This window comes from Mus musculus, chromosome 2, assembly GCF_000001635.26.
Source record: "Mus musculus strain C57BL/6J chromosome 2, GRCm38.p6 C57BL/6J".
Taxonomy (NCBI): Eukaryota; Metazoa; Chordata; class Mammalia; order Rodentia; family Muridae; genus Mus; species Mus musculus.
The window spans coordinates 175,083,707-175,096,820 of NC_000068.7; the positions used below are offsets into that span (position 1 = coordinate 175,083,707).

The 13,114-nt window shown below is 40.5% G+C and overlaps 2 protein-coding genes across 5 annotated transcripts in view; one reads left to right on the forward strand and one right to left on the reverse strand.

The window, feature by feature from the left end:
- Window positions 1-5,112, forward strand: part of LOC115489542 (zinc finger protein 120-like) — a 50,625-nt gene extending 45,513 nt beyond the window's left edge. The window contains exons 2-3 of the mRNA XM_030252312.1: window positions 3,133-3,193; window positions 4,347-5,112. Of these exons, the coding sequence (XP_030108172.1) occupies window positions 3,187-3,193; window positions 4,347-4,798 (459 nt within the window). The 5' untranslated portion in view covers window positions 3,133-3,186 and the 3' untranslated portion in view covers window positions 4,799-5,112. The remainder of the gene's footprint in view (window positions 1-3,132; window positions 3,194-4,346) is intronic.
- The window catches only part of Gm14393 (predicted gene 14393), a 92,752-nt gene that overhangs the window by 25,753 nt on the left and 53,885 nt on the right, over window positions 1-13,114 (reverse strand). The gene's annotated exons all lie outside the window — the stretch shown is intronic.

Here is a 13,114-nt window from a genome sequence, read left to right on the forward strand (position 1 = left end):
GTTTCTTTTCTCCAATATTGCCCCAAAATTAAGAATTTCATTCCTGTTTTTAAAGAGATTTCATATCTGTCTGTTTAGAGAAACATCTCCTGTAGCTCCTACTTTCTTTATGCCATGTAGTTAAGACTTGCTTTGAACTCCTAATCCTCCCTCTGCTGCCCAGGGCTTGGAAAACAGTCCTACAACTCCTGTCAAGCTGGGTTCTGACTGATCAGTGAGACAAAAGACACCAGGGAATGAGTGTTGTCTAACCTCCCTGGGTTACAGGGTTACAAATTAGGGGGTTACAAATAAAGAGGAACAGGTATAAGGTTGAATTCACTGACCAACTTTGAAGCTGGTCTACTTGCAGCACAGAAGAGGAGGAGGAATAAGGTAGGTGAGGCCTTTCTGCTTTGGCAGTAGTTGACATTCACCATAAGGAGTCAAGTAATCAATTTTGCACAATCAGTTAAATTCCATACTGGTCATCTTCGGGCATTTTTCAGATTAGGGCAATGTCAAATGAGATCACAGGCCCTCGTTGTGACACCATATTGCTGGCATACCTCGCCATCTACCCCAGCAGTAGGACTGCCAATCTCCCAGCTGCCATTCCTTATGCAATCCAATCATTTAGGAACTGGGCTTTTCATCTATCATTAACCATCTTGATCTGGCTCTTGCTTCTGCCCTCCTTCCTCTCTCCACAAGGTCCCAGGTCATGTCTACTCTATACTATCCCAGGTATAATTGGGTCAGGCTATGTTCACTCTTTTGTGTATAATATACTTTCTCCTCCACCATACCTAGGAGCAGTGATGTCCTTACATTTTATTTCTTCTTTTTCTTCCTTTTTCTCGCCCAATAACTGCTTCTAGTTTTAAAAGTCATAGTCACATTCACTTTTAAATTATTGTCAATGTATGAATTTGATTGCAGGTTGGCTGCAGGACTTCCCCAGTAAGAAGTAGAGATGGCTGTAGTGGGTATTGCATGCATAATTGAATATATAAAGAAAGGACCTTGGGAATTAAATGGAATTTAAATGGAAATTACTTGGTCTCCAGGACTAGAACATTCTTATAAATGTAAATTTTCCAGACTAGGGCTATGTCTGCATGTAGGGTGTAACAGCCTAGCCTGGAAGGTTTTAGCTGTCTAAATCTTTTGCTCTGTGATCCCACAGTGGAAGGAGCTGTTGTTGCCCTGAGGCCCAGCTGACTTTTCCATGCTAATGAGGAACTATGGGCAGGACTAACAATCAGGAACACTAGGGGAAGGTAGCTTGCAGATTCTCTACAGGACTCTCCTCAGATGCATGTGTTACAAGCTGCCTGGAAGACTACAAGCCATCCCCTGGTTATTATAGTAATCTCCATTGACGGTACAGGAGAAGCAAGTCTGCAGAGCTATTTGAGTCCGATCTTCTGGTTCTAAATGGACTGTGGGTCAGAGTGTGGTTCTGTTGGTCCATGTGGTGATCATAACAGAGGCCCTTGTCCTTTGACTCTTTCTGAGTGTGGATTTACAGGGGTGGGGGTGGCTCGGTAGCCCTGGGAGTGGCAAGGTATGGAACTTAAATGTCACTCTGCAGTGTGCATATACAGGCATTGCCTTTGGTGTGCCATAGGACAACATTGGAAAACTAATGGTTTGATTTCTAGAATTCATGACCCTTCTGTATTCAGTTTTGTGTGACTAGTTTTATAAATAGTTTAGAAGGTAGTAGTAAAGAGTTGTCAGCGATCATCCTCCAGAAATATTTGATTAGATTCCTTTTATCTTTCTATTCCCTGTTGTCAAAATGGCATGATTCACAGAATTTCAATTCTTGTTACAAAAGGAGCTTCTGACATGCAGAAGTTTCTCAGGTGTTGATGGTGCTGGGTGGGTGGATAGGACAGATTGGAGCATAATGCATATGGCAGGAAGCAGACATTAAGTTATCATTCAGCATTGTTTTGTATATGGGCTCCCAGGGCCTGGTTTAGCCTGAAAGTACAAAGGGTCATGAACAGCTATAGAACAATAGCTCAACTTTCTGATCATCTACAATGACAGAGAGAACTCTGGAGCATGGGGCCTCTCTGTTTGGAAGACAGATCAGTAGTAACTGTAGGGTCAGATTTATAACAGTTTAGGGGTGACTTTGAGTTACTTTTATTGGAGTCAGGAAATATGATTTTATTTTATTTCTATACACATACTAGCACAGGTAATATTAGTCAAGTTCACATTGTTCCTGGTGTAGTTGCCTTAGTTATTGAAGAAAAGTTGAAAATTGGTCACGTGGAAATGGGCAGAGGAAGCTTTCCCTGATATTGTGTGGCAGTTCTGTGGCCTACTATGAGACTGTTCTGTCTAGGAAAACAGATAGTGGGCTTGTTCTTTAGACAGACTGCTTGGTCTTTGGGAGAATTGGCTATGGTTGAGAAGGGGGTGTCTGTCCATACTTGGGGGCTAAGAAGGGAAGGGGACATGTGACAAGAAGGTAAGGGGAGATGGAAATGGTCTTTTGTGACATGGATAGGTGAGAGAAAACTGCAGTTTTAAGGGAACTCTTGCATATTTGATCTCAATAACAAAAATGTCTACCAGCATTCTACATGGTTCCATACAGAACATCTTAAAACTAAGGCATCAGGTTCCCAGAGATCATTTATTTACTTAAGTTTTTGTTGTCCAACTGTGAAAGACTGGATAAAAAGTACTATGTGGGTAGGCAGGGCAGTCAGCGAATATTCATTTTGAAATAAACCTTTACACTGTTGTCTGTATATATTGCTTTGTGCACACTTATCAAATCCTACAGGATTTAGTCACCTATGATGACGTGCATGTGAACTTCACTCAGGAAGAGTGGGCTTTGCTGGATGCTTCTCAGAAGAGTCTCTACAAAGGTGTGATGGTAGAGACCTATAGGAATCTCACAGCTATAGATAATATTGGACTTTTCTTTTTTTTTTTTACTTTATAACATGTATGCACAACTGTTTCTTTGTTATTGTTTTTTGTTTTGTAATTTTAATTGAGAATGAGGAAGAATATGGTGAATAAATCAGTCATGGTTTTAAAGTTCAATGGAGTTAGTAACTTAAATGTTGCCTAATTCCCAATAATGTAACATACTTTCTCTGGTACTGTGTTTAGGTTACAGTTGGGAAGAACATACAATTGAAGACCATTTCCAAACTTCTAGAAGTCATGGAAGGTAATTTTACTCTGCAAACTGAGGAGAAAATGCCTATGAAGAAAGTTTAACGTGTGCTACAAGTAGTAAAGAAAACCAATAGGGTACAATAAGCACTGCTTTCAGTTATGGATGTTTATTGAATTTCATAAAATCATATATGTCTATGGCAGATATGTAATTATTGTTTGCAAGACTTTCTATTAGTTCAAAGACAGAGAAATAATGGCTTAACAGGTATGTTACTGTTTAAATCAAGCCTAGTAGAGCCATGCTGTACAAGTGCGAGTGTCTTTAGTCTCATATCGCTTAGCTATTGCAAAAGGAACACACAGTGATTAGGTGACAAGTATATGTCTAAAACCTAGTAATAAGCAAATAATCCATAGTATATCTGAGCTCAATGATATACTTGTAATATCATTGCTAAATTTAGTGAGATGGACAGTTCATAAGATTCAAAAATGGTTTGGTGGAAAAACCTTAATCGCTATACTACATCTCTATGAGGAAAAAAGTCACGTGTGTGAATGTAATATGGAACCTTTACACTTGTTATTCTCTTTTAATATGGTTGTCATACGTTACTATGGATACAGCCCTTGTGAGCATAGGGGTATTGAAAGATGCCACATACCTTTCACTTTTTCAGAACAACAAGAGGATATGCAGTATAACATACTTTGAGTGACATTCTAAATGTGCTGTAAGTTTATAAGTACTTAGTTTCCCAACATTATTGGGGACATTTTCCAACTCAAACTGCTGAAAATCATAATTAGAATTAGGGTAGTAGAAATTATATTCTGTTTGCATTTGTTCATGTTCCAAATGTAGTATTACTCTCATGATAACAAAATTTGTGAATGCAATCAGTGTGCAAAGACTTTGAGTTCTTCCTGTTTTTTTCAAATATGTGAATAACCTTTTATACAAAAAGTATGCTATAAATGTGAGCCAGATAATCAATACTGTTCCCATTTCATGTATCCTCAAAGATGTAAAACAATCCATAACGAGGAGAACACCTTTGAATGCAAACAAAGGCATATTACATTAACATTAGATTGCTCTTTTGAATGAAGCCAATTTTTAAAAGAATTCATACAGATAAAAAGACTCATCAGTATAATCAATGCGAGAACAATTTCACGTGTGCCAATTGTATTTGCAGGCATGAAAGAAGTTCTTCTGCAGAGCAACACTCTGAGTTTATTCAATGTGGTAAAGCCTTTGCATATCAGTCATAGTCAAAGGCATGTAAGAATACACAATGGAGAGAAACACTATGACTGTAACCAATGTGGTAAAGACTTTGGAACAAGGAGTGTCCTCCAAAGACTTAAACGAACACATACAGGAGAGAAACCCTATGAATGTAACCACTGTGGTAAAGCCTTTGCAAAAAGGAGTGACCTCCAAATTCATAAACGAATACATACAGGAGAGAAACCCTATGAATGTAACCAATGTTGTAAAGCCTTTACACGAAGCAGTCATCTCGGAATCCATAAGCGAACACATACAGGAGAGAAACCCTGTGAATGTAAACAATGTGGTAAAGCCTTTGCACATAGCAGTACTCTCCAAATACATAAGCGAACACATACAGGAGAGAAACCCTAAGAATCTAAACAATGTGGTAAAGCTTTTAAAAGAAGTGGTGACCTTCTAATACATAAGCGAAGACATACATGAGAGAAACCCTGTGAATGTAAGCAATGTGGTAAAGTTTTTATAAGAAGTGTTGACCTTCAAATACATAAGCGAAGACATACAGGAGATAAATCCTATGAATGTAAACAATGTGGTAAAGCTTTGCAGAAAGCAGTACTCTCCAGATATATAAGCGAACACGTACAGGAGAGAGACCCTATGAATGTAACTAGTGTGGTTAAGCCTTTGCAGGAAGCAGTGGTCTCCAATGTCATAAAAGAACACATACAGACGAAACTCCTCATGAATGAAACCAAGGTAGTAAACCCTTTTCAGGAAGCAGTGGTCTTGAATATCATCGAATACATACAGCTGAAAAACCCTATGTATTTAACCAATGTGGTAAAGCCTTTGCAGGAAGGAGTGACCTCCAAAGACAAAAGATCATACAGAAGAGAAAGTCTATGAAGGCATCTAATGTTATAAAGTCTTTGCAGCAAGCATTGATCTCCACGTATATAAATGAACACATACCAGAGAGGAACCTTTTAAATGTAACCAACATGGTAAAGCTTTTTCAAAAACCAATAGTCTTTACATACATAAAAGAATATATACTTGAGAGAAATGCTTTGACTTTAACCAATGTGGTTAAACTTTTTCAAAAAGCAGTCATCAACAAAATCGTAAAACAACACGTATAGGAGAGAGATTTTTGAATGTTACCAATGTGCTTTTACACCTTTTTTCACAAAACAGTGGCCTCAAAATATATAAGTACGTGTTTGTACTGGAGAGAAACCCTATGAATATCGGCAATGTCCTGAAACCCTTCTACATCACAATCATCTTCAAATCCATAAAGAACATGTAGTGGAGAAAAATCCTCTGAATATCACTAATTAGGTAAAGCAGTTATAAAGAGTCATCTCCTAACACAAAAGTATACACACTGGATAGAAACCCATGAATATAAGCAATGTGGTAAATGTTTTATAAGTCACAGTATTCTCTAAGTAAATAAAGGAAGACACACTTGAGAGAAACCCTATGAAAGTTATTAAAGGTACAAAGCCTTGTACATTAAAATCTTCAAATACATAAAAGAAGACATAGAGGTGAGAAACCCTATGTCTGGAAGCCATGTGGTATTGCCTTCACTTGTCAATCATATTCAAAGACACAAAAGAAATCATAATGTAGACAAAATCCTGTGAGAGTAGTTAATATGGTGAAGCTTTTTGAATATTTCTAGAGTCTTCACAGTGAAACAATCCATACTGCCAAGAAATTTAGGAATATAATATGGTGAAACCTTTTCAGATTCTCAAATCTTCATCATTATGAAAGAGAAACCCTATAAATGCATTAAATATGGGGAAGCCTTTAAACATTTCTAATTCTTCATCATCATGAAAATAATCATACAAAGGATTCAAGAGGATACAGGGGTGTTTCTTACTGTATTGCTTGAGTTACAGTCCTGACATCCTTTGGTGATCAACAGCAATTTGGAAAGTGTAAGCTGAAGAAACCCTTTCCTCCCCTCTGCTTTCTTGCTCATCATGTTTGTGAAGGAATAGAAACCCTGACTAAGACAAATTGGTATGAGAACTGGGGTATTCCTGTGACAGCCTGACCATGTTTTGGGAGGACTGTGGAAGGACTTTGGAACTTTGGGCCAAAGGACACATTCAGTTTTAAGAACTCTGTGGGATGTTGTGTAGGAGCTTGGAAGATAATGTTGAGATCAGTGCAGAAGATGGAGGCCTGGCTTGTGAAATTTCAGAGGGAAAATTAAAGACTCTTTTCAGGGCCATTGCTATTTTAGATTGTGAAGATTCTGTGGTTCTGACTAGCTAGGGCTGAAGAATCAGCTGTGATTAACAAGATACCAGAACTACTAGAGTGAAAACTTGGCATTACTGGGACTATTGATGCTGGTTAGCTGTAGCTAAAAACTTAGCAGTAATTAAGAAGAGACCAGCATCATTGGGGTGACATATTCTCGGAAGTGTTTTCTGAGAGCACAGAGGCTGTGTTCCAGAGATAGCCAAGGTTTGCCTTGTGCTATGGCTGGACTTGGTAACGTGTAAGAGGTACCCAGGTGGTACTGGTTTTGCTGGCATGAAGGGATCGGGCAGAGCAGCTGAGGCTCAGCACTAAGAGAGGCCATGGAAGGCCATTGGTGAAGGTGCAGCCTCAGATGCAATTAATGACCCAGGGGTCATGTAGTGTTTGGAGAAGCCAGGACCATGAATGACCAAGAACAGCAGCAGCAGTAAAGTACAGCCATCTGGATCCTAGTGGACAAGCTGTGTGCTACAAAGGACAGGGCTGGAGAAGTGACCCAAGCCCTTGGAGGAGCCCAGAAGATCATGAGTTGGATCCCAGACGTTGGACAGTTGGAATTTAATTTTTCTTTTGATTGTGACTGTGCCCTCATATTTTTTCCCTTTGAAGGAAAAAAAATATTTTAGTGGATTCCACAGTTAAGAGTTTGTAAAACAGTTTGGAATTTAAAGGATATTGAATATTTTAAAAGGATTGAACTTTTAATATGTAAAGACTATGGGATTGTGATGGTTTGTATATCCTTGGACCAGGGAGTGGCACCATCTGAAGGTGTGGCCTTGGTGCAATAGGTGTGACCTGGTTGGAATGGGTGTGTCACTGTGGGTGTGGGTATAAGATCCTCACCCTAGTTGCCTGGATGTCAGTCTTCCACTAGCAGTCTTTGGATGAAGGCATAGAACTCTCAGCTCCTCCTGTGCCATGCCTGCCTGGATACTGCCATGCTCCCACCTTGAAAATGGACTGAACCTCTGAACCTGTAAGCCAGCCCCAATTAAATGTTTTTTATAAGACTTGCCTTGGTCATGGTATCTGTTAACAGGAGTAAAACCCTAACTAAGACAGGGACATTTAAAGTTGTTTAGATCTTGGGGATGAATAAGAAACTAAGGGTTGAGGCTTACTAGTGATGTATTTGTGTGTCAAGTTGACAAGGGGTCAATTGTACTGACAAGTTTGGTGTCAACTTGACACAAGTTGGAGTTATCAAAAGAAAGGAGCTTCAGTTGGGGAAATGCTTCCATGTGATCCAGCTGTAAGGCATTTTCTCTCTCCGCCCCCCCCCCCTTTGTTTTTTTGAGACAGGGTTTCTCTGTGTAGCCCTGGCTATCCTGGAACTCACTTTGTAGTCCAGGCTTACCTCAAACTCAGAAATCCACCTGCCTCTGCTTCCTGAGTGCTGGGATTAAAGGTGTGTGCCCCCACACCAGGCTCTTTCCTTTTTTGGAGGACAGCCATTTTCTCAATTAGTGATCAAGGGGGAAAGGCTGCTTGTGGGTGGGACCATCTCTGGGCTGGTAGACTTGGGTTCTATAAGAGAGGAGGCTGAGCAAGCCAGGGGAAGCAAGCCAGTAAAGAAACATCCCTCCATGGCCTCTACTTAAGCTCCTGCTTCCTGACCTGCTTGAGTTCCTGTCCTGACTTCCATTGTGATGAACAGCAGTATGAAAGTGTAAGCTGAATAAATTCTTTCCTCCCCAACTTGTTTCTTGGTCATGATGTTTGTGCAGGAATAGAAACTTTGAATAAGATAAGGGGTAGAAGGTGTGGATTGTATAAAAAAAAAGAGTAAACAATAAAAGAAAGAAACATTTATATATATTTAAAAAAAAGGGAGGGACAGGCAGAAACATTCCTTCAAAATTATAGCTTTGTAAGACCCCCTTTCAGGGACTGCTGCTCTAGTCTGGGGAGAGAGAGTGCACCCAAAGAAACACAAGAGTCCTCCTTACTGTAAACACATGAGGTAGGTTAATGACAGAGCTCCATGTCAAAAACGAATCTCACACAGGAGACACTGGATTCGACCCCGAGGCTCGAAAGCTAGGGGTTTTTATGGGGTAAAGGGCTTAGGGGTGGGGAACTCAGCATCGTGACACACTATTGGCTTATTCAAACATCAGCAAAAGAATACGTGCAGGTCAGGGTTCTGTGAGTTGTTGACTCAGTTCAGATAGCCCTGTTATGTCCTCATATTGCTCTTTATCTTTTTGGTCAAGCTGTTCCCAGGAATGCCCGGGTTTGTTTTTCTTTGTTCTCAGCCCCAGGAGCCTCTAAGCTTACAAACAACCAGCAATTTCTGAGTACTTTATATGACTTACAGGTCTTGAAATTTCATCTTTCTTTCAGCTTCATTTTCACACCAATCAGGATTTAAGGACAGGGGCTTATGTAGTTTACTGTATCAACTGTTATAGAATATAGGTATTATAGTTTAAACAATCATTTGGATTTGTTCTTTGGTGGTAAAGAACAGGTGTTATGTTTTGAGAAGCACACTATGAAAAGCAGAAAGCTTTATTAGAGACAGTCATTATGTTTTCAAGAACAAAATATGAGTAAAGTTAGGTTGGACCTCCACAATACCTGATGCCTGGAAACTTGAACGTAGTTTCACCATATGAGTAAATGGAGGGTAATAACCAAAAGGCAATACTTAGGGCCTGGTGCTTGGATTTGCCGTGTTTTATTGTTTATTCCCAATTGTTTATTGGTTCTCATGCTACTCATGTTAAATTGTTCCCAAATTTCATGATAATCTTGCATTTGAGACACTGAGATTCCCTGCCCCAGGCTGATTATAACTGGGAAACTAAAGTGCCAGCAGCCAATGGCTAGGGAGGAGACACAGGCAGGATTTTTGGATTCATGACAAGGGGAACAAAGAGGATCTCCATGCCAGTAAAGGAATTGGATGCTGGCTTGAGAGATGGGAAAGACAGAATACCAGCCACATAAGAGCTGTGGAAGAGTAGTCCCAGTGTTCCCTCTTCTGATTGGTTCTGGGGAAGCAGAGATGGGCTATAGATTTTAGTAATTCAGGAGTGCCATAGAGGAGCCATTAGCAATGTGGATGATTGGGAGTGTCCCATCTAATGAGCTGATTTGGCATATTAAATAAAGCTGTTTGTCTTTCATTTCAGACTCCAAAGCATTTGCAAGCTGAGCTAGGAACTTACACAGGTGGCATCCTATAGTAGAGCAGAGTAACAACTGAGTCTACAGAAGGCATCACACCTATAGGCTGAAACGCAGTATTCAAAACTTACTGGAGATTCTCGAATGAAAAACCAATGCTAAGATGTGAAATTAAGGGATGGGGAAAATTGGATTCTTAGTGGAGTTGCTGGTTTTGCTGAGCCATCTAGTTCCTCACCAAGTTGTGCAAGTTCACAACTAAAACAAAAGTTGAGCTGAATTGGTTTGCATAATTCTTGGGTTCATGGAATGTGCTGGGAATCACCAAAATCCTCCATGTTGATCCGGACATCCTTGTTGGTCTGGATTTACCATGGGCCCTTCTCAAAGATTTCTGTCTGTCTCAAATAGTTTGAGCTTGGAGGTGCAGTACAGACAGACAGGTAGCTCAGAAAGAAGAGACAGAGGTTGACAGTAGAAGCTGCCCAGAGCTATAATCAGAAAAAAGAATAGAAATCTATGAGATTTGTTTAATTGCTTTTAGGGATAAATGAGACAGAAGTAATTGTTTAAGAGTGTTTGAGGCGGTCTCTGTGGAGGGCCCTAAGGTCCCCAGAGGACTCCCCACAAGGCTGGCACATTAGCACACCCAGTTCCTTGAGATCACTGGTGAGTGGAACACAACATCAGTTCCAAAAAATCCAGAGGGTCTTGTGCTAGCAAAAACAGGGTCAAAGGACATAGGCAGGCCCTAGCACACCCAGAATTTTGGGATCACTGAAACCAGTTTATGTAGAAGAGTACATGGGCAGCAGAAGCAACCAAGCTTCTTGGACAGGGTCCCTACAGGCCTACATTCTCAGCCAGAAGACAGAGCTGGAACCCAGACTCCTGGACACCTTTACTGCCAGAGCAGAATTGGCCTCTGGGGAGGGCTCTGACCTCAGAAATCAGGAGGTGGATCTGAGCTCCAGACTTCTGTGCACCTTCTCTGCAAGAAGAGAGCTTGCCTGCAGAGAGTGTTCTGACCACTGGGACACAGGAGAGAATTAGTCTCCCAGGAGTGCTGACAGGGGTTAAAGAACACAGGAGGAACAAGCTTCAACCAGAGACAGCTAGAACATCTAACACCAAAGACTACCAGATGGCGAAAGGCAAATGAAAGAATCTTCCTAACAGAAACCAAGACCACTGGGCATCATCAGAACCCAGTTCGCCCACCACAACGAGTCTCAAATACACCAACACACCTGAAAAGCAAGATTCGAATCTAAAATCTTATCTCATGATGTTGGTATAGGATGTTCAGAAGTGCATTAATAACTCACTTAAAGAAATTCAGGAGAACACGGCTAAATAGGTAGAAGCACTTAAATAGGAAGCACAAAGAATCCCTCAAGGAATTATAGCAAATCACTGCTACACAGGTAGAAGACCTTAAAGAGGAAAGACAAAAATCCCATAAAGAATTACAAGAAAATACAACCAAAGAGGTGACAGAATTGAACAAATCCATCCAAGATCTTAAAATGGAAGTAGAAATGGTAAAGAAACCCCAAAGGGAGACAACTCTGTAGATAGAAACACTGGGAAAGAAATAAGAAACCAGAGATACAAGCATCAGCAACAATACAAGAGATGGACGGGAGAGACCCAGGTGCAGAAGATTCCATAGAGAACATGGATACAACAATCAAAGAAAATGCAAAATGATCCTAACCAAAAACATGCAGGAAATCCGGGACTCAAAGAGAAGACCAAACCTACAGATAATAGGTATAAATGAGAATGGAGAATTTCAACTCAAAGCACCAGTAAATATCTTCAACAAAATTATAGAAGTAAATTTCCCCAACCAAAAAGAGATGCCCATGAACATACAAGGGACCTATAGAACTCCAAATAAACAGGACCAGAAAAGTATCTCCTGACACATAATAATCAGAACAACAAATGAACTAAATAAAGATACAATATTGAAAGCAGTAAGGGACAAAGGTCAAGTAACATATAGAGGCAGGGCTATTAGAATTACACCAGATGGTCCCTTCCAGTCGGTGCCAGCACAGGGTCACTTTGGGCTCAGAGTCGGCGGACATCCCTAAGGTCCCTAGAGGACTCTTCTCGTGTACTTAGGACCATTGGTTAGTGGAACACAACTTCTGTTCCAATCCTCTCGCACACGGAACCTGAGACAGCATTAGGGACGCAGAAAACCTGCCTGACCAGAGTTACAAGTCCCTTCCTGTTGGCGCCAGTACTTGGTCACCCTGTGTGCAGAGTTGGCGGACACACCCATGGTCCCTAGAGGACTGTCCACACTAACTTAGGACCACTGACCAGACAGCTCCACACTCCTCAAAGAAAACACCACCTCCAGGCACTGTAACATGCCCAGGATCTTTGACAACAGGATCCTAGGATAAAAAGAGCTTGTTCACACCAGTATTTCAGGGTCTCAGAGGAAGCTTGACTGCCAAAAACTCTGACACACCCAGAATCTCAGATTCACAGGAGCCCACAAGCAAAGGATCACAGAGAAAGCTGGACTCTTATAAGTTCTGAATCAACTGGGATTGTAGGAACGACAGGCTCCAATCAGATATATTGAGGGCAGCAAATACTTGAGATGATCAGATGGCAGGACGCAAGCTTAAGAACAGAAGCAACAGAAACCAAGGTTACTTGGCATCATTGGAACCAAACTCTCCCACCATAGCAAGTCCTGGATACACCATCACACCAGAAAAGCAAGACATGGATCTAAAGTCACTTCTTATGATGATGATGGAGGACTTTAATTAGGAAATACAGGAAAACACAGGTAAACAGCTAGAAACCCTTAAGGAGGAAACACAAAAATGCCTTAGAGAGTTACAAGAAAATAATACCAAACAGGAGATGGAATTGAACAAAACCATCCAGGATCTAAAAAGGTAATAGAAACAAAAAGAAAACCTAAAGGGAGACAACTCTGGAGATAGAAACCCTAGGAAAGAAAGCAGGAACCGTAGAACAACAGAATACAGGATATGGAAGAGAGAATCTCAGTTGCAGAAGATTCCTTAGGGAACATGGTCACAACAACAAAGGAAATGCAAAATGCAAAAAGATCCTAACTCAAAACATCTAGGATATCCAGGATACAATGAGAAGACCAAACCTATGGATAATAGGAGTAGATGAGAATGAAGATTTTGAACTTAAAGGCGAGCAAATATCTTCAACAAAATTATAGAAGAAAACTTTCCATACCTAAAAAAGAGATGCCCATGAACATACAAGAAGCCTACA